We start from the raw sequence: 22,377 nt of genomic DNA, 5'->3' as shown, positions 1-22,377 counted from the left end.
TATTGGATGCAAGAACCTTGACCCTTTGACCTTGACCTTGGAGTGTGACCTACTTTTTTTTTTACAAACTGTAACACTGACCATAACTTTTGAACTGTTGGGGCCAGTGCTTTCATACTTCCCATATGTAATCTTTGAGACAAGGCCTTTCTTTAGAAACCAACAACCTTGACCTTTTGACCTTGACCCCAGAGTTTGTCTTACCTTTAAAACTGTTAAACTTGGTCATAACCTTGAACGGGTGGTGCTAGGGTTTTATATTTCACATCTGTATTTTTTGTGAAAAGGGTTTACTTTAGGTACCAACATATTTGATCTGCATTTGAGAAAGCTTAACCTTCTCTTTGTTGGCCTACGGGGGCATCAGTATTTGGTTTGTTTTGTACCTGCTGCGACACAATAGCTTGATGTAAGGATCGACTCCTTACTCCACCAATCCAGAGTAAACGCTTTGCCACTTTTCGCAAGACGGGGTATTGAGGTCAAAATGATTTTTTGTCCCAAAATTTTGGTTGATGCATAAATATTTTAATTGTTACAGCTCGGGAAATATAGTAAATAAAGCTTTATCAATTTAGCTCAAATTTCAAGGTCAACAGGCAAAAATATAGATACCCCCAAAAGATCTTGTTATGAAAAATAGAAAAATGAAATACGCCTGAACAGATATTTTGACAGGTAAATGACGTCATATTTCCTGAACGTTCAATACTTATAAAATATCTAGTCCTTTTCATAATATTTATTTATTTAATTCATAATTAATTGAACACTTTTGGAAATATCATATATCGGGGCAGAAAAAAGAATAAAACCAAAACTATACCCATTTCTTTAACAATTTTTATGACTGGATTTTAAAACCAGTCGTCTTCCTAAAATTTGAAAAGAGCAATAATTTAAAAGACTCATTGAAATAATTTTTTTTCAATATTTATTCAGCATACAAATCTATCTTTCTTTACGAGATTTAAACAACCTGTGATCCTATCTATACATCTTTGGCAAGCATTAAAATGATATATCTGTCATTTAAAACTAAAGAATTTTAAGTTGACCCACAAAGATAAACTTAAATATTTGGAAAAAAGAAGGTTTAAAACAAAAATATTGTTATCTTGATTGATGGTGATAATCGGCAGATATGACTTTGACATTGATGGGATTATATTTCTTTCTTTGACTGGAAACATTTACAACTGAATACATGTATTTACAGAAATTGATTGACGGGAATCAAATGAGCTTTTTCGATCACAGTTTGTCTACACGCCGTCTGTCTGTAAACGTTTTACACTTTCGACTTCTTCAGAACCCTCTTGACCAATTCTTACCAAACTTGCCACAAAGAAACCTTGGGTAAAGGGTTTCATGTTTGTTTTATAAAGGGTCACGTCCTCATTTAGAGGTGATAATTCAGAAATAATGTAAATTTGGTGGCGTGTTAAACATATCTCAATATCCCAAGAACAACCGTGACAGGAAAGATGAAACGTATAGGGAAACATCCTCAGGTAATGTAAATTCAAGTTTTTTTTCTCTCAAATCATGATCTTCAAGGGAAGGACGGGGCAACAAAGGACAATCAAATTTTACATTGGAATATACAGGAAAAATTTTTTAAAAAATCTTTAAAAAAAACAGTAAAGCTATGATTGTTCACATTTATATGGTAGCATTCCAAGGTAGTGTAGATTTAAATTTGTTCAAATCATGACCGTGAGTAGGTGTGGTTGGGTTGGGTGGTTATTGGGTGTTGGTAGGGGCGATGTAAGACGAAACTTAACGGTGGAACAGCATCAGTTGGTCAAAAAAATATGTAATCATCCTTAGTTAGTGTAGATTCAAGTTTGTTCAAATCATACTCTTTAAGGATGGACTGTGAAGACTTATGGATTTAAACTTTTCATTACTGAACTGATTCCTGCTTTTTTCCAAGTCACAGTGCTCATGTGAGCAATGTTGACCATGTGCCTTTTTTTCTTCCACAGATATTTACTGATATAAACATGATAGGATTTCTTTTTTCTGCAATAATTTTCTGGAACCCTTTATTGTCCGATTCTGCTGATGAAATCGCTGTGATGCAAGGACATGTTCATCTTGGAGGACTGTTTGAAATATTTGGTGATAGGGAATGTAAAAATGAAATACAAGCAACGTCCATTCGAAACTTTGAAGCTGTGAAATGGACACTAAAGAAATTAAATGAGGCAAATTACATTCCAGGAATAAAACTTGGTGAGAAAAATAATCTATTTATACTAATAGTGCAAAAGACGTCGAATTTTTAATGATTTACTGAAGTTCCTTGATATCGCTGTTGCATTTTGGTACAATATAATCGAAATTTTTAATTAAAACTAAATTTAAATCACAATTTTGAGTTGTTCATATTATTTTTTTTTAATTTAAAATAGGTATAGAAGCATTCCCTACATGCAATGTTTACGGAAGAGCTTTAGAACATACAACACGAATGATAAATAGAAAATTTCATGAACCAATGAAATCCAATGCAACTCCAGTCATAGGTACAACCTATTTCAATTATATTACTTTTCTGGTTTGCTTTACCTACTATACTTATTCCCATGCTGAAATTCAATTTAAGAAAACATTGTTCAAACATTATATTTGAACGTTGAATACGAGAGCTACAGTGCTGGACTATGAGGTAGAAAATTGAATTATTTAAATATCAATCAAAATTGTTTAAAGATACATGAATGATTATTTTTTTTTTATCAACTTTAACCATTTTTTGAAATATGGCTGGTGTTCAAAGCTTATACTTTCATAATCCATAAAAAATAAATACTTTTTTCAAAAGTAAACACTTCTCAAGTTTAATTAAACTAACATGTCTCCCAAAATTGCTAGAATAATGCAAGACCATAACACCAATATTCCAAACTGAGTTACCAGGCCTGGGGGCCATAAAACTAAGACGAGCTTACTTTTGATCTCAGTCATAATTTTCCCCTATTATTTTCTTTGGAAAAAGTGAAACTGAGATCAAAAGTGAGCTTGTCTTAGTTTTATGGCCCCCAGGCCAGATAGCATCCCTAAAAGTTTATATAATACAAATAATCTGTAATTATTCATAACTTTGTCCAGGCTTGGTTGGTCCAGAATATAGTCATGAAGCGGTAGACGTATCGTCATACATCAGTGGGTTGGAGAAAAATAACTTAATTCTACAAACACTTTTTTCAACAACCGCCTCAGCCCTCAGTGATGGGAACAAATTTCAAAATATCTTAAGGGTTATCCCAGAGGATTCCAAACAAATATTGGTAATGGAAATAAATTATGCATATCTCATTCCAATGAGCATTAATCTTATCTGTCTGTTTGTCCGATAGTAAGTCTGATTATATAATATAATTCTCTCCGTGCATTAATAATGTAAAATCTGTGTCCCCTGCATACAAGTCACTGGTGTTAAAGAATATATATTTGAATTGTGTATTGAAAGCATAAATATTTTTCTTTTTCATTTAATGAAAAGGTTCAAGTGAAAATTCTTCAAAAGGCAATAAGGATTGTTTCTTTTCACCTTTTTTTTTAAAGGCTTACGTATATGCATACCTTATGAACGATAAAAGACTGTTTTCTTAACTTGTAACAAAAATATAATTAATATAGTTTGGGTGGAATCACAACATGAAGATTTAACCAGCATTCATACATAAATGTAAAATATACAGTATTTACGTAACTATGTGTGTTTTTAAGACTCCTACAAATGCATAGATAAAATAAAAACCCTACAGAAACAGCAAAATTCTTTGAAATTTGCTTTGGCGTTCAGTTCAACATGAAGACACGACTTTCTAACGGAAACAATAATCTTTTTCATTCATACTTATGATTCAACATACGTATAGCTGTTTTTTGTGGTTTTTTTTGCATAATTTGTGCAAAAAGATGCCCACATTTTTTCATATATACAAATGTAATTTATATAGTACAAAATGTAAACAATCAATGACAGTTTTATGCAAATTACATCTTAGCGATCTAAATTAACACACAAAAAGCGCGCGAAATTGAATTAACGCAAACATTACCAGTTATCCAGCTTGTATTATGCATTGCTATTTAGCTCTTAAATGCGTTGAAATTTAACCCACCACCACATCTTAAAAATGTTTCTATTATCAATTTCCTTTATTTTTGGTACCATTACATTATTATCACTTGCACATGGAACTTATGTCTTTTATTGCTTTGATATGCAGGGACAAGCTCTACAATGAGCATTTTTTTTACAACAGGGCAAGCTATTGACAAATAAGTTTATGATACAGTGAGTCTTGTATCAGTTTAACACTTTGTTCATTCTTTGCTTAATACAATAGGAGTAATGGGTATGAGTAAAGAACAATTTATCATTAAGTCGAAAGCTGACTTACATTTTGCACACTTAATTGTCAAAAAATACATGTTAATTAATTTTTAAACTTGAGTTCTATTCCTTATCTTTATATTTATAATGAGTGTTTGCAGTTATGTCGTAAATAAGGAGATGATAAAGATTGCACAAATAATACCAAGAATCATATTAATCGATGTTAAGAGATACTTAAGATTCATATAAAATTCATGTCTTATTGTCTTGTTTTTGTTTAATTCTAATAAAACACTATTCATAAGAAAGTAAACAAGTCTATGGATGGTTTTTTGCAGACTATCATTTCTCTCATGGAAATACTTGACTGGAACTATGTTGGTGTCATATACGAAAACAATGCATATGGGATAGGGAACTTTCAAGGATTTGAGAGCAAGGCTAAAGCAAAGAAAATATGCATTGCATATTCTTCAGCTATTTCACAGGAAAATGGACTTGTAAAATCTCAAGAACTGCAGAAAGCTATAGATTTAGTTATTTTTCATGCTGAAAGTACAATAACAGGAGTTATTGTATTTGCTTCTACTAAAACTGTTAAAGTGTTACTCAATGTTGTCAACAAACTAAAACAAAATTACATATTCCGACTTGGACTGATTTTCTCAGAAGGGTCTTCTACTATAGACAAAAATACTTTGAAGCTATATGATGTATCTAAAGGATCTTTCTTTTCTATCCCTCCTGTGGTATCCTTCAAAAGTTTTAAAACCCATTGGGTAAATGTTCTGAGTAATAAAACAATTTTCAGTCAGGAAATGTTATCTAATCCCTGGCTCAAAAAGTTTGTTTCTTGTGATATTCAAAGCCCTTCCTGTTCAATGCCTACCAAAGATGACCTGGATTCTGTAACTGGTCTCAATGTGTTTGAAGGTTATGCAATCATATCTACAATATTACACGCCAAAATTCTCAGAGACCTCCACAGGGAAATGTGTGAAGGAGTTGATGGGTTGTGCACTAATCTCAACAGCACGCTGTGGGACAATGCTTATAAACTGGTGTTAATGGGAAGAAACGCCAAAGTCAGTTTAAAGGGAGATATTCCTGATGAACTACAACAACCCTTGGAAATAACTTTCAAAGGAAATCCCAATGCTTATATTTTTGGAAATCTACCTGAATATGAAGTTCATCACTTTCGATATTGTCTACGCGAGAATCAAGAAGTTTGCTTAGTGAAAGTAAGTAAAAAAAGGCATGGAAAAAGAACTCTCTCTCTCTCCCTGATATATATATATATATATATATATATATATATATATATATATATATATATATATATATATATATATATATATATATATATATATATATATATATGTATATATATAGAAAGCACAAAGAAATTCACTTTTACATGGATACCCACTTCCGCCCCAGCCCGGGGTCGAACTCACGACCTTCGGAATCTGTCTCCTAGCAGAGCAGGAACAGCGCGCTAGACCGCTCGGCTATCAAAAAACTTGCTTTCGACGCCGATGGAATTCTCGCGGCGCTGCCCTACACTACACGGTCATTGAGAATAGAAGTGAGATACAGTTATTTGGACATATATGTATATATATATATATATATATATATATATATATATATATATATATATATATATATATATATATATATATATCAGGCTTGGGGCGAATTACATTGCAAAGTAATGCATTACATTACCATTACTTCAACAATTTGGGCATTAAATTACCATTACCATTACTCAATTTTTTCAAAGTAATGCATTACATTACCAATACTTAAGCAAAGTAATGCATTACCATTACCATTACTTTTAGAGGTTTTCAAAATAAAAAGAAGAAGATTTTTTAAAACTATTTCTAAATGATTCTTTGATATCAAATCTGATCTAAAATAAGTTTGAAAATTCAAATAAAAGGTTAACTTTTTTTCATTCAATTTTATCATTTGCAAAAAATAAATAAAATAAAAAGCAATAAAAACCTAAACAATAATTTCCATGTCCATTTTATTTTCTTAAAATAGGTACATAGAAAATAATGCTTTGTAATGCTATGTAATGCCAGCATTACACTGGATTTTATGAAGTAATGCATTACATTACCATTACATGTAATGCAAATTTTTGGGCATTACACATTAGTACCATTACTTTGAGTTCATGTAATGCATTGCAATGCATTACCATTACAATTAGCATTACCCCAAGCCTGATATATATATATATATATATATATATATATATATATATATATATATATATATATATATATATATATATATATATATATATATATATATATATATATATATATATATCCCGGTAGTGATTGTGTTGGTTTTGTACTTTCATTTAAATGAAATCATTTTTATTATTATGAATTGTAAACATAGTCGATAGTAATATAAAAGCAGGAAATAAATAAATGACCTACAAATATTTATCAGTCTGCTTAAAGATGAATTTTGTTGATGGATTTATTATTGACTCTCCTATCTACAATATAGATTCAGCTGACAGTTTCTGTTGCTTACATATTTTACCCATGTTTCAAAAGCATATTTTAGGACATAACATGATTTTTTTCTTTTTAACCGAATAAATGATTTTTATACAGTGTATCAATACCAAAATACATTTAAATGTTTCTGAGTTTTCTTAATTTTATTATTCTTTACATCCATTTCATAAGATCATCGACAATGTCATCAAATTTTAAATATAAAAAAAATCGACTAATGCGATATTAAACAGTTAAAAACATATAAACAAATTGTTTTGGTCTTATATCTGAATTTTTGTCATCTTTATGTAGGTTGGGAATTACAACAATACAACATTAGATTTAAATACCACGTTACTCAGAGACTACACGGAAAACGCGAATGGTTTATCATGGCCAGATATTATAAAAGCACAGTGTAAAGATGGGAAAAAATGTGAATCATGTCAAAATAGTAATTTGTTTGATGAAATTATTTTTAAAGAAGGCGACTTTTATGTCGGGGCAGTTGTTCCTGTGTTTAATAAAGACTCCAATGATCCTATAAAGTGTGGACTTATTCGAGATTCAAATGGATGGGAAATTGTAGAAGGAATAAGGTTCGCAGTAGAAACAGTAAATAAAAAACTAGGTAGATTTGCCTGGATGTTTGGAAGGAATAAAATAGGATACATTATTTTCAATAGTTGTAACCAACCATTTCTTATTCAAGAAAAACTTTTAGGGTTTTTTAAAGAAAGGATGCAATTATCTAACGGTTCGCATGTTTTAGATGTTGCAAGTAAGCTTCTTGGATTTGTTGCTGCATATGGCAGCGAAATCAGCATAGCAACAGCAAGTATACTTCAGAAATTTGATCTTCCTCAAATAAGTTACGCCTCCACTGCTGCCGTGTTAAGTAACAGAACTACCTATAAATACTTCATGCGCACGTGTACTCCTGACGATAAACAAGCTCTTGCGATGGTTAATATAGTGAAAACACTCAATTCTTCGTACATACAGATTATGTACAGTGAAGGAAGCTATGGCGAAGGAGGAAGAAACGCTATTATACGCGCAGCTAACGATATGAAAATATGCATTGCAAATGAAATCAAAGTTCCACAGGGTGATTACGCAAAGATCCGTGACAATCTTCAAAAAACGCCGTATGCTACAGTTGTCCTTCTTTTTTTAAGAAGTCATGTTGTACAGGAAGTAATGACCGTGCTAGACAAGTCAATAGATCCTTGGCCATATCTTTTTATAGGTTCTGAGGCGTTTGGAAAACAACAAAGCATAATAGCTGGCAAGCATAAACTAGAAGGAACCATTTCGTTGTCACTCCAAATGACACCTGACACTGGAGAATCCAAATTTGAGAAATATTTGCACGATATACTTGCTGAAGGAGATGATATAAACCCTTGGACAAAAGAATACTTTGAAACGAGAAATAAATGTTTTCTGTCGGGTAGCTTTAACAAACACTCTAAATCTAAGTGTGCAGACATTAAAGCTGAATTCAACAACCAAGACTATCAACCAGAACTATGGACCGCCTTTGCTATCAATGCCATGTTTTCTCTTCTGCAAGGAACAAATAAATCTTTTGCTGATCTCTGTGGCAGCCAGTCTTCTACTTTATGTCAAAAATATCGAAAATCTCCAAAAGACGTCTACGACAAGATAAAGAATGAAAAACTGGTGATTGATGAAAATAAGATTCCATCCAAAGTTTTTGATGAGAATGGCGATGGTAATAAGGGATATGAAATATATCAAGTCCAGAGGAAGGCCTCAGATGCCAGTCAACTGATATTTGTTGAAGTAGGTTTTCTATTTCATTCTACTTTATGTCAAAAATATCGAGATTATTCTGTAAAGGTTTACAAAGTGATTTAAAATGAAAAAAATCATGATTGATAATTACCCAGTCAAAGTATTTAACGTAAACGGTGATGGTAATGTAAGATATAAAATATACCAAGTCCAAAGGAAATCCTCAGGTACAGATCCTATTTTTGGAGGTAGTGTTCTATTTGAGTTGTAATCTATACTTTTATACTTTAAAGCTGAACACGACTCATAAAAAGGAATGAGTCCGCCATTGTGTTCGGATTCTCGCTATATTTGAGGAACCCCTATAAAGAGGGTTTGACTTATACACTGTTCAGTGTAATCAGTCGAAACCGGTGTAGATGGACGTATGGTAAACAAAATTACATATTTCTTCTAATGCAGGAAAGTATGATACCAAAGAAACTTACAATTATAGTTGTACAGGTTAGTGCAGTTTACAAACTAACACAGACACGCGTAAATGCAATAAAATTTAAACAAAGGTAATGCAAGATAACCAGCACGAACACGGGTCCTCATTCCACGCTGATACCGGTGACAATAAAGCAGTCAGGTGTAACAAATGCGAAGAGTATTCCCTGGTATTGATTGTTTGTAGATAATGATACCAAAATTCGCGTATGCCTATTTACGAGCCATGTTCATCTTTAATATATTATTATATGTGTAAATTTTTTTAACGATGACTACGGAAGCCCTGGAGGGACATTGATTTACTTGTTCTGACTTATTTGTTATAGCCTTTTGGTTGTAACTTAAATGTTATGAATTATTTGTCGATATTTTAAATTAATTGTAACGTAGCTATGTAGAACGTGTATCTTGGCTTAAATGATATATTTAGATCTAGCTTAACTATGGTTTTTAATTGATTAAATGTAGTGTTATATCTAATATAAATGTGACTACTTCTTATCTGTTGATTTATTTTTGTTATGACCTAAGTGTCATTTTCTAAATATGATTTCTTGTTACTTAAGAGTTGTTAATTAATTTTCATTTGTAACTTCCAGTTTGCATAATGAATGAACACATGAATATAACAAACATTTTATCTTGTTAGTAATAGATTCAAAGGCAAAATATGGTGATTTTTTTTTCTGAAACTACAAGAAGCCTTCATCTCTCACGACGTGTTTTTGGTTTAAATAAACATATGATAACAAAAATAAAATAGCTTATAGGACAAATAACAATATAATCGATTTTGTTCTTAGAATATATGATACAGACAGGTTTATTTACTACAATTCATAAAGAAATAGTTAAATGAGATCTAAACATTCATTTTATAATAAACGTGAAAACAATTTCCATATCTACTTTACACTTAGTTATCACTAGCAAAAAAATAATAAATAAGTCACAACAAATAAGTCATAACAAGTAAGTCCATGTCCCTCCAGGGCTTTCGTACTAATGGCAAACTTTTACTAAATGTACATTTTAATCAAATTCTTGATTTTGCTTCAGTAATACCTAAAGTAACATAGTCCATTTTTTTACAAATAGGTAACTAATTTTATGATAATGTTAAAAATATGGATTATGAACCTTTGTGGGCAAACACAATGATTGCATTTATTCGTTTTAAATTCAAATTAATATTAAATTTTTCTTTGGTCTTGTGTACTATCTTCGCCCATGCAGCAACTGCTTTATAAAAATATAAAGTTAAAACAATGAAACCCAAGTAAGTAAGAATTTTGTATATTCTATATGGTCGTTATAATGAATTTACAAAAAAGTTAACCTATCAGGACAGTGCTTTGCTCCTGTTCACACATAGACTCCGCTTCTTCTACGATCAAAGCGTGACCGAAAACGTGGCCGATCGTGACAAATCGAAGAAGAAAGGCAGTGGAGTCTTCATAAGCGCAGTATGATCGCGGTAGGGTCTTCATGATCGGAGAGCTCTACGCCCTCGCCACGCGAACATGCTGAAAACAAGAGTAGCGGGATCGTGACCAACAAGAATCGGGGTAAAGCCGTAAAGAGAGCGTAGTAAAAGCACCGTAATCGTTCAAGCAGCTAGCTCGAAACATCGTGGAAAAATCTTCATGATCGTAGTAAAAGTGCAGTAAAGCGTAGTACAGTCGGGAACTTATCAAGACTTCCACTAAGTTCTTACTACGTTCCCACTTTGATCTGTCTACGTTTCTGACGATCCTACGAAGACCAGCAATGATTTTACTCCGATCATACAACGGCAGCATTTTGTTATATAGCGCTGATATTTGACCAAGCATCATCTGTAACTTACATGTAAAGGGTGAAACTGTATTTGACGATCATTTGCATTTGAAATTTCGAACTTTTCATATTCTGTTACAGTTGAAAATGACCCGTAAACCCCTGTTAAATATCTGTGCAATTTCAAGTACTTGTGTTTGTTCTTGCTGATCATGAAGTAAAGCCAGATGAATCAGACCAGCGTCCGTTCATGTTTGAAGTTTGGACAGAAATGAAAAATATGTTTCAAACCCAAGATTCATGTATACATATACAATCACATAAATCGTACTAGAAGCATGATAAAATCGAAATAGGATCCATTTGATTGGCCGTAGCGATATCGTCGCACAGTCATCTAGGTCTGCGTAGCGTCGTAGTATGATCTTGAATGTCGTAGCGGCAGCGTAGCGTAAACGAAGTAAACTAAGCCGTTGGTCGGCAACGGTCTGCGAAACATCGTAGTAGAAGCGTTTTCGCATGGGTTTGACGTAGGGACATCGTTGTACGCTCGTTAAGAAGACCATAATTTGCCCAATTGCTCGATTTAGACGCCGATTGGCTCCGATCCGCCGCTATCCAAATTTTTTTTAGATCTTGGCTTGATCGGGATGATCCTGGTAAAATCGCAGCTTTATGTGAACGGGGGTATGACTGCCTTGTTTCATACCAATTGTTAGGCCTGTGTTTTATACTTAATTTGACTATGGAATACATATTAGAATCAATATAATATAGAGCTCAAGTTGCGCTTTACTGGTCAACAAGAAGAGCTTACTCCTTCAAATGACTTGACTTCATGTTTTATTCCCTCCTCCATGAGTTGGTAGATTTTTCTAGATGGATCACCGGTTGTTATCTTATTGTATTGCATTAAATAATGAATAAATATAATAGCTAAGAAAATAATTTATCTGTTTCCATAGATCGGTCGGTATACTTTGGAGGAAAATGGTTATTCAATACACAATAAGAGGATAAAGGACCCCTTCAAGACTTTGCCTTCAATATGTCCAAACCCGCCGGAGTGTAAAAGATGCATGGAACAGGTCGGCAGCCAGGATAAGTCCACTCCTGTGGATGGGTAATATTTGTTGTTCAATCGGTTTTTAGCTCACCTGAGCCGAGGCTCAGATGAGCTTTTCTGATCACATTCTAAAGGTCGTCCGTCTGTGTGTCCATCCATTCGTTCGTCTGTAAAGGTTTGGTTTTTTTTTTTGGTTTTTTTTTTCTTTTTTTTTTTTTTTTACATTTTTGACTTTTTCTTACGAACCACTGAGAAGAATTTAACCAAAAGTGGTACAAAGCATCCTTGGAAAAAGAGGAGTTATAATGGCTGAGTTCCGCAATGTCTTATTTCTGGAGTTATCTCTCTTGAAAAATCGCTAGATGTCGCCAACACATTGACTTCCGGGGCGTTTGTTGTTCAACTTGTGTTGTGTACTCACAGTACTGATAATTGCAATTTCTGCGTTAGACAAGGACATACCAAGGTAAGATTTGCGATATATCTGTATAATTAATTTATTTAAAGATTTATAACCATTATCTAAACGTGGTAAATGGTATACAAATAATAAAATATAAATGCTCAGCGTTTTCGCGTGGCATTTAAATATTCAACTGAATTGGCTATTGCAAGGTCTAAGATCGACCCTGTTCGAACCGAATGTAGATGACATTGAAATTATGATTTAATAACTGTTTAATATTAACAGTAATGTAATATTGTCGGAATAATTGAATATGTGACCATCCAACAGCGTTTAATTCTGAAAAAAGGGGGTGTCTTTATTAATCCGAGATTCCTCTGACTCTAACCCCCGCTTTTATTTTATGACGTTTGTCCGCACATGTCATAAAATAAAAGCAGGGGTTAGAGTCAGGGGAATCTCGGATTATGTCTTTATATGATATTGATATGATATCAATAATTGTTTACATAAATTACATCTTGGGATCCTAATTACATTCAATTTTTATGAAACCCTTTTAAGTTATTTGGGCACTGTGTGTTTTCTGAATCTGTATTAATATACAATATTGAATGTTTCAGAATGTCTTCAAGCACTGATGATGAAGGTGAACCATCTCACTTGTCTCTAGAAGAAATTCAGTCATGGAAAGTTGTTGAACTAAAAAATTGGCTTGAAAATCACAGGCTTAAAAAATCTGGGAATAAAGAGGTATTGGCAAAGAGAGTTTACAAAGCCATGAGGCATGGTTATGATTCATCAGAAGATTTCATAGATACAGATGAAGAAATAGAGAAAACTGTTCCTGTTCATCCTTCAACAGATTCATGGAAAGAACTTGACTCTACTGATATTCCTGAAATTTCTCATAAGGCCATTGATATTTATTTTAAATGTCATAAAAATCCTGTAACTGGAGAAAGGTTAAATTTCGAGAGACAAATGAAAAAAGCAAAGCGTCTGTGCAATGAAGGGTTCATAAGAGAAATTGAATACAATAAAGGAAACAGTGATTTTTGTTACATGCGATCAACTTGTCTTCCATCAATGAAACAGACTGTTCAAGTTGGATTTGGAAAAAGTGCTAAATATTATTCTTTGAATGTTTGTATAAAGAAAAAGTCAGGCATTGTTGTAAATGCTTTATGTAATTGTAAAGCCGGAGAGGCAGGTCTTTGTGCTCATGTTGGAGCATTATTGTATGTACTTGTAAAAACAAAAAATTCCTGTACATCTAATCAGTGTGTGTGGAATAGACCTACACCTTTGAGAAGAAAACCAAGTCCAAAAAGAGTTGGAGATATTAGTTTTTCAAAAACAGAAAAAGATAATATTGTAGACAAAGTTCGTCCTTTCCCAGGCATTTATAATCCTGGACCTTGTCAAAGTGAATGCAGCTCATTTTTGAATGATATTTTGGATGGCTTAAAAGATATTTACCCACAATGTGTCTTGTATCAAACTTTAAGAGCAGAGCATGTTAATATAGATTCCTTTTTGAATATTTTTTTGCCAGATTTTATGTATAGGGACAATGTAAATCTAAAATCAAAAGAATGTGTTGAAAATTTTAAATCTTTTGTAAACAATATGAATATAACAACAGAGGTTAGTGAACTGTTAGAAAAGGGAACTAGAGGTCAAAATTCAAATGTTAACTGGAGAAAGGCTAGATGCAATATCATTACTGCATCAGTAATGGGTGACGTTGTCAAAAGAGTAAAGTCCGAACCAGACAATTTAGTCAAGAAAATTTGTGGATACGTAGTAGTACCAGATTGTGTAAAAAGTATCAGTTATGGTCGAACAAATGAATCTGTTGCTTTGAGTGATTATATGGAGCGACATTTAAATTTGTGTGGTGATGTGAAGATCGAGTCCTGTGGACTATATGTCAACCCTAAGTACCCATTCCTTGGGGCCAGTGTTGATGGACTTGTTACTTGTGTAGAATGTGGTACAGGACTTGTCGAAGTCAAGTGTCCTTATGGAAAACAAAAAAGTCCTTGGAGGAATATGCCTCCGACAAAATGTGGACAAGATAAACATTTTTTTTGCACTGAAAACAATGGTGAACTTAAATTAAAACAGAACCATAATTATATGTACCAAGTTCAAGGCCAGCTAGCATTATATGAACTTAACTGGGTTGATTTTGTTGTTTATACAAAAAAAGGTATATCTGTTGAAAGAATTCTTTTTGATGTTGGAATCTGGAATGATATGGTTCCAAAGATGAAATCTTTTTATACATATGGTGTTGTACCAGAACTTTTCACTAGAAGAATTCAGCGAGGAAAATCACTGTACATGTATAACATTTGATGTACATTTGTTAATAATTTGAATATTGCATAGAATGATTCTATTTGATTTTGAACATGTGTACATAAAACTGTTAACACTCTGAAACTTTTATATTTGCATGAGAGCTTAGATTCATCTGTAAAAATATTGAATAAAAACAAAAAGGTTATGTGATTTATTTTATTTATCCACATCTCATTTATGATTTCAAGGTCCAAGTGTACATATTTCAAGTTTATTTTCAAATGAATGTTTGTATTTCACATCGAATCGTCAAAATTCACATCACCTTGAAAACCACAAAATGTGATATACTTTAAATGTGTTTTTTTAATCATGCATTTAAAAAAATAATTCCTGGAAAGTAAATTTCCTCATAACAGGAATAAAAATAATTATACATGTTAGGGCATCCAGAAAAAAATCTAGTTAATTATATTTATGTCACTTCAGAAGTGGAGGCAATAAGTTAGTTAAAGATGTACAGATAACTATAATTTGTTCTGATAAGTGCACTTCTGAAATTGGTAAAACTGAGTTCACAATATTGTAGTTTTTGATCTGTTCCATCTTCATTTCAACTACTATTCTGGCTGAAGCTATTCTATTTGTTTTAAAGAAATCATGTTTTGACATCTGGCATGTACTTGATACTCGTGGTGGAACATTCAATCCAACATCAGCTGGTAACAAATCTTCTATTGTGAAACCTTTATCTGCCATTACAACATCACCTGGTGACAGTTTTGGAAGAAATCCATCGTGCTGAGTAATGTGTCTGTCTGACACATTCCCACCCCACAGTCTTGACACAAAGGTTACCATACCACTTGGTGACACACCAATCAATATTTTAAAAGTGTTTGAATGTTTGTATTCGGACCACGTCATCCACTGTGCCTTTAAAGAGGACGGTTTTTCAATAAAAAATTCTGTGCAATCAAGCACAATTCTAGTATCTGCGTGCATGCTAAAAAGCTTTGGTAAGTTACACAAAATCTGCTCTCTGGAGACCCACTTTATTAAGGATTTGCAGTGATTATAGAGGAAGTTAATCCAAGTGTTCATTACTCGTGATACTGTCGTTTCGGACACCCTGAAAATATCAGCAAGGTGTTCCTGAAGCAGCCCTAAACGAAGTCTCATGCAAACCATCAAGAATTCATCCACTGGTCTCAAGGAACGTTTTCTGCCAGGCTTTTTAACCCCTGGTTCATGATACGACTTCTCACCCATGGACCTTGTCTCTCCCTCCCAGTAATTGAGTTTCTCTGCACCATGTTTCTGCCTCAGCACTGCAAAAAACATCCAAAAAATTTGAAAAGTTGCAAAACCTGTATAAAATCTTGTTTTAGAATCGTCATCTTTCATATCTTCATATGTCATCCTAGGCAAATCTGCCTGAACTTCAGCATTAACAGTAGACAAAGGGCTGCCAGTCGTCTGGGTTGCAGTTGAAACATGTACACAATGCTCTTCTGTATTTGTGTACGCATCTTTTGAATAAAAATATTTGAGGTCAGTTTGTATTGCAACATCATTGTACATTGACACAGGATTATCTTGTGGATTTTCAGTATCACTTTGCCCTGAACCATCATTTTGAAATGAATTTTCAATTTTTCTTACAAGAGGTCTTCGGGATTTTGTTGTTTCCTTTTTGGGTTTACTTGGAAAAATTGTGGGAATCGATTCCTCAGTAAATGTTCCCTCAAAATGAACACTGCAAACTCGTGTGTGGTCTTTTACAACCAAATTTGCTCTCACATGTCGAAGTCGCTGAATCCAGAGACGCTTAATATGGGCCTTTTTCTCCGACATAGGGAAGCGATGCAATATTATTTTATTTCCATATTCATCCAATGTTTGAGAAGTGTTGCTGCATCCAGGAACGCAGCAATATTTCTTCCCCATACTGGAAAATAAAAAGTACATTGTAAAGTACTTAAAAAGGAATTTTTTTTAAAAAAAAAATGTTACAATTGACATTCATGTCCTTTTAAAATAAATTATGTTATGAATTCAAAATTATTTACATGTTACTGAATTGTTTTGCGAATTAAACAATGCCTTTTACACAACGGGGGGGGGGGGGGGGGGCAATGTTAGATTTTCTTATGAACACAACTTGACAGCTGTAAATATTCATTCCTCGTCGAATAAAAATAAATTCTATACTTTAAAAAAATAGATATATGTATATAGACCTTTATAAATATTGACATTTTTTTTTTCTAGAATATACTAGATCCTTATGGTTGTTGCATGTGTATTAGATTCAAGAACCAACTCTGTACTGCTTTTATATTAATATGCATCGTAAACCAGTGTAACATCCTAAATACGACCGCTATTTAAATCCCTTACCTGGCTTGTCAGTGTCCTCGATACCGATAGTGTGTATTTTCTCGACGCTTCTTGCTTCAGCGATTTTGTTGCTTTGTGTATTGACGCCCCGGAAGTGGAGAGCTTCACAGTTAGGGACGATAACTCGTATTAAAAAAACATTGCGGAACTTGGCCATTCCTAAAATCAAGAGCAACATCCCCCACAAGAGGAGACAAAAGAAAAAATAGGGTGGAGTCATCAAAAAATCTTCTTAGGAACCACTGGGCCAGTACAGCTGAAACATGTGAAAGCATCATTGGGTAGTGTAGATTCTAAATTGTTCAAATATCAACTTCAAATTTTTCTGTGCATCTGCCCGTAATTGAATTTGTGAATATAAACATGATAGTGTTTATTTACATCAGAGCGGGGGTATTACTAGTGAGCATTGGCTCACAGATTTCTTGTTTTAAGTTGTTTAATAGTTTATTTAAATGCTTTTCTTTTTAAATACGGATTACAGTAGATTTCTTTTCTCAAGTAACGGAAATATTCTGTGGACTGCCTGTAATAAAAATATATATTATTAGTTATCTAGACACTTAGAAGGGTAATACGGAAATAAGTGAGGGGAAATTGCATATTGGGCGAGAAAATAAGGCATAATCATACCCCCAAGGTATGTCACATTGTTAACGTACAAACTTGCCAAGATCGAATTCTTTTCACAAAAAGGAGATATTAAATCCTCTCATTTACTAAATCCCACCTCTGAGTAGGTGTTTATAGTAATCTTTCTCATTTAACGACGTTCGATCCTGATATTTAAAGTCTTAAATTTTTTTTGCCAAGTATATTTTTAGTTTCTACATACATAGTTTAATTGAAACTCAAATCAAAAAATGGAGGTCAATATGCTTCTTTTAGCGCTACAGTTCATTTAATATGACCTTTCTGCACTGAAATTTGTGTCTTAATTAAAAAAATAATCTTCGACGTTTTCCCTCCAATATTTTTATCCAATTAAAGCATGAAACAAAATGAACTCTAAGTCTGTTTAAAAAAAGACACTTAAAAATTGTGACTAAGAAAAAGTTTCAAATTGCTTCGCATAATCAATTATTTGACCTTTCTGCACTAATGTTATTTTTCCGGCATTGAAAATATAATAAGCAAGAAAATTATTTTAAAGTCTTAAACTTTTTCTGATTTTAAGCAAATAGGTCAAAGTTATCTTGAATATTTAGAAAAGAACATCAAAAGTAGGGGTATATGATGTACATTTTCAGATATTACTAAAAAAGTGTGAATTTTACGTTAAAATTGGCTCAATTTTTTCCCGGATTTTCAGAATATATTTACTATATTTGTCACACTTTGTTGACAGAATTCATAAGAAATAATTTAATAGATAATTCAGAACCAGCATAACATATTTCACTGCAAAAAACAGCTTTGTGTGCAACTAGCATGGAAAAATAGGCGTCCAAAATTAACAGTACTGTTATTGTTCGAATGGAAAAAACTGATCATTTTCGTCTAAAAATCCTTCCTCCACAAAATATAGTCCTTGGCTTAATTCTACTTGAATGGAAGTTAATTGCGGTTTTTTCATTGAATATAGTTTAAATTGCATTGTAGAATTCAGTTTTATTGTTAGAGCCTAAAAATGATGCTTAATTTCATGAATTAAGGACCTGCGCGAAATACGCTCAAAATATCAGGATCGAACGTCCTTAAATTAAAGAAAAAGTAAGTTTAATTATTCAGATCCATTCTAATCTAACAGATATTTCTTTGAATCATAGTGAAAGTTAGTGGACAAAAATTCAACATACATTACTAGGAGTTTTGAAAAGATATTAAATCATAAAAATCCTTCTGTTTTTTAAGATAGGTTACCAAAAATTTAATTATTTTCTTCAAAATTTGATTTAGAAATGTTCTAATTTTATCATAAAAATTAATAGTAGTTCAACAAAAGTCTTTTTATATACTTGAAATGTTTAGGCAATGCAGAGAATACGTAAATTAAACTCAAAACTTCAGCATTCAAGCGAAAATGAAAATATACAAGTAATTATTTATCCAAATGTTACTAAATTATCCTACCAGAAAAAGCCGTATGAGGTTCATTTAATCTTTAAATTCAGCAGTATTTTGGAATTCATATCTGTGGTAGGTATTGGTATTTAGAGATGTATTGTCAGTGGTCTCCTGATCGTTGAAAAGATAGAAACTTCCTGAATGACATAAATTGTTTTTTAAATACCCCAATTTTTGAATGACATAAATTATTTAAACCTTCCCAAATTTATGATCAGTTATTGGTTTAGAAGAGGAATTTAGGACACAGGCAAGGAAGTACATTTTCACATTGATTTCAATCTATCACTCTTAACAATAAGACTTAGAGGTACATGTATGTGATAGAATAATGCCAAGGAAAAAATAATCTCGTACTGGAAAACAATAAAGTTCAACAAATAACTCAAAAAATTACAAAAACCTAACAAGCAAACAGAAATGTCTATCTCATTTATGGACACAAGTGCACGTCTCTCATATATGATAAAAAACAAAGGACCCCACCCCTAAAAAAACTAATAATATTTCTTACTTTTGTCTATAAAGTCATATAAAAAAAGAATTCTTTTCAAGTATTAGTTCAATTATATAAAAGAATTTTTATCAAAATCTTAATCTGCAGGCATGTTCATGAAGCTATCTTAGGACCATGGTGTGTCCTAAGATCGTCTTAGGAAATGTCCTAGTCTTAAGTCAGTTTCTCGAAGCTTTCCTAAAGAAGAAGGTATGGTTTTAGCTTTATTGCGCCTTAAAAATGAAATGACATCAAAAAGTTTTGAAACTGGCTTAAATATTAGTTAAATAAATGACTCTGATAAATCAGGAAAGAATATGGCATGAAGGTTTACCATTCTGCAAATATGACGTCGTTTATGTGAAGCATTTCTCATTTTCAACAGAAAAAGCCTCAAAATGGCACATTTCAAGGGTGATTTTCCTTTAGAAAACAGTGTCCACAGCCGTCGCCCACGTTAATTTTTTGATATTTTGTGCAAAATTCAATAACAAATCACATATCTCAAGATCTTTGTGGGCGATGCCTGTGGACAATGTTATCTGAAAGAAAATTCCATTGAAAATAGGTGTCTTCTGCAACATTTTAAGAAAATACGGGAAAATGCACATGTTTATGACGTCATAATAAGCATTTAAAAACACATATGAGAAAAATAACTTGTATGATTTTTCTGCATTGAATTTCAATTATTTAAAAAGCATGTGTTGTCAACTTTCACACCAGCTTTATTTTTTAGAAAATCACAGGGCAAAATTTATATGGAAACCATACCTTCTTCTTTAAGAACTTTCCTAAGTTTTTCCTAACTTTAGAACAGCATAATACCTGTCCTAAGATCATCCTAACTTAAAGTTTGTTTTGATGCTTTTGATTTTGGACATTGCAAGTATCAGCGGTAATTTCTTGTTTCTCAGCAGTCCGTGTATGAGCTGATAATTTACACAAATAATTAAACAAGAAGTGTTACCCATAGGCCTCTTTTCATATATGCTATAAATTTCGCATGTGCTGTTCCGGATATTACCTAATACAAATTTTGGATATTATTATAATGAATATTTTCGGTATTGGTTGGAGAAATATAATACAACGCTCCTCGGGCGACGAAGTGGGGGGGGGGGGGGGGGGGCTTTTATTATCAGTCGATCTGCTCATTGCGTATCAAATACTCGTACAAAGTGAAGGAAGACAAACAAGATCATTATAATGAGGGTAATATTTGAATTAAAAAAGGGTTATTAAAGAAGTTGAAACCTAGACCCCGCCCCTCTCTCTCTCTCTCTCTCTCTCTCTCTCTCTCTCTCTCTCTCTCTCTCTCTCTCTCTCCAAAATAGGATTTTCGAGTTTGGACAATATTCTTTCCCTTTTTTGATTGTCAAGTTTTCTCCGGTAAAATAAATTTTTTTTCTCTCCTCTCTCCCCCCATGTCATGGCCGTTTTTATGTCACTGTCAAATACATTTATCACAAACGTTGTATTATGATTGCCACCCCACCCCTTCTTATGTTTAAAATGTCATAATACATTGTACGAATATAGAAACAAATACCCCCTCTTTCATATACTAATGATTGGTCTATAGATACAGATACAGTACAACCTATGATCATTCTAACATGACTTTTTTGCGATATACATATTCGTCATTTATCAAAACTTCCATCATAGATTAATACCAATAAACTTGTCTTCGGAAAATAAGGAGGGGCCAGCCATCCACCCCCTATTATGAGACACTGAAACTATTGACATGTTCTTATTTTTTTAACTAATCGGTTAGGAGAACGTATAAAATAAAAAAAAAATTGTCATTCAAATATTGAAACTGTTGAGAGTTCCAATATTCAAGAATAAAATGTTGGCTTTAAATTAGTGATTTCAGTGACTGAATACTTTTTTAGTGTCCTACAAAATTCATTTTACTTTCAATCAGCTTATTTATCAAAAAAATTAAGTAAACTTTTATAAAACTTCATAACATAATCATCATCAAGGTAGATCACTCAGAGGTTATTATTTTTTAAACTATAAATCTTAATTACAATTTGTTTGTTACAATACGATTTACAAGCGGTATTAAATATTTTATAATATCAAAAAAAAAATGCAAACATTAAAATATACTGAGGTCACATGGACATATAAATGGATTTCCTTTTCTAATGTTACATGTATGTAATTTCTTTCCCGTAAATTGTCTCCAAAATTATACATTTATCGATAAATGTTTAAGGAAAAATTGTTCATTGTAAGTTAGGATGTCCTAACTTAAGAAGTTCCTAAGTCACCGTCGAGATACATCTTATGATATGTCTTAAGTTGATCTTAGGATGTTCCTAACTTTCTTGAACCTAAGTCATATCTTAGGAATAGTCTTAGGACAAATTTTAGGAAAGTTTCATGAACATGCCTGCAGGTTTTCAACCTAGTGACTCTACTATAAATAAATCTGTGGAAAAAAAATTTGTCAAATCGAGAGAAAGGCTTGGACATAAGATTTGTTTTTTAGGGACAGAATTAAAACGTGTAAATACATGCAATTTTTGCATTTCGGGTTGTTGCATTTTTATTGGTATAAATTTACTACCTCCTAATTTGAGAATTTCTCTTTTGTGAACATTTTTTTAAAGATTAGGCACTTGTCGTTACATGAATATGTACTGAAAACATTCTTTCAGGAAGGAGTCA

The 22,377-nt window shown here is 32.6% G+C and overlaps 3 protein-coding genes across 3 annotated transcripts; 2 read left to right on the top strand and 1 right to left on the bottom strand.

The window, feature by feature from the left end:
- The first annotated feature begins 1,996 nt into the window (after positions 1-1,996).
- Positions 1,997-12,062, top strand: LOC134243176 (uncharacterized). Its single transcript, XM_062725404.1, has 6 exons — positions 1,997-2,241; positions 2,421-2,534; positions 3,121-3,299; positions 4,696-5,601; positions 7,210-8,709; positions 11,901-12,062. The coding sequence occupies exons 1-6, from the start codon at positions 2,010-2,012 to the stop codon at positions 12,060-12,062; spliced, it is 3,093 nt and encodes a 1,030-aa protein (XP_062581388.1). The 5' UTR covers positions 1,997-2,009.
- A 252-nt stretch (positions 12,063-12,314) lies between these two features.
- On the top strand, positions 12,315-14,925 carry LOC134243179 (uncharacterized). The gene is made up of 2 exons (XM_062725405.1): positions 12,315-12,467; positions 13,031-14,925. The coding sequence occupies exon 2, from the start codon at positions 13,032-13,034 to the stop codon at positions 14,772-14,774; it is 1,743 nt and encodes a 580-aa protein (XP_062581389.1). The 5' UTR covers positions 12,315-12,467; position 13,031; the 3' UTR covers positions 14,775-14,925.
- Positions 14,926-15,200: 275 nt separating this feature from the next.
- Positions 15,201-16,142, bottom strand: LOC134243175 (uncharacterized). The gene has a single exon (XM_062725403.1). It carries the CDS (start codon positions 16,140-16,142, stop codon positions 15,201-15,203), a length of 942 nt encoding a protein of 313 aa, XP_062581387.1.
- Positions 16,143-22,377: the final 6,235 nt, after the last annotated feature.

The sequence above is a fragment of the Saccostrea cucullata genome, unplaced genomic scaffold, assembly GCF_032062105.1.
Source record: "Saccostrea cucullata isolate Sc308-1 unplaced genomic scaffold, CSIRO_AGI_Scuc_v1 ctg2575, whole genome shotgun sequence".
Taxonomy (NCBI): Eukaryota; Metazoa; Mollusca; class Bivalvia; order Ostreida; family Ostreidae; genus Saccostrea; species Saccostrea cuccullata.
The sequence above is the reverse complement of the archived record's forward strand: the minus strand, read 5'-3'. Positions and strand labels throughout refer to the sequence as shown.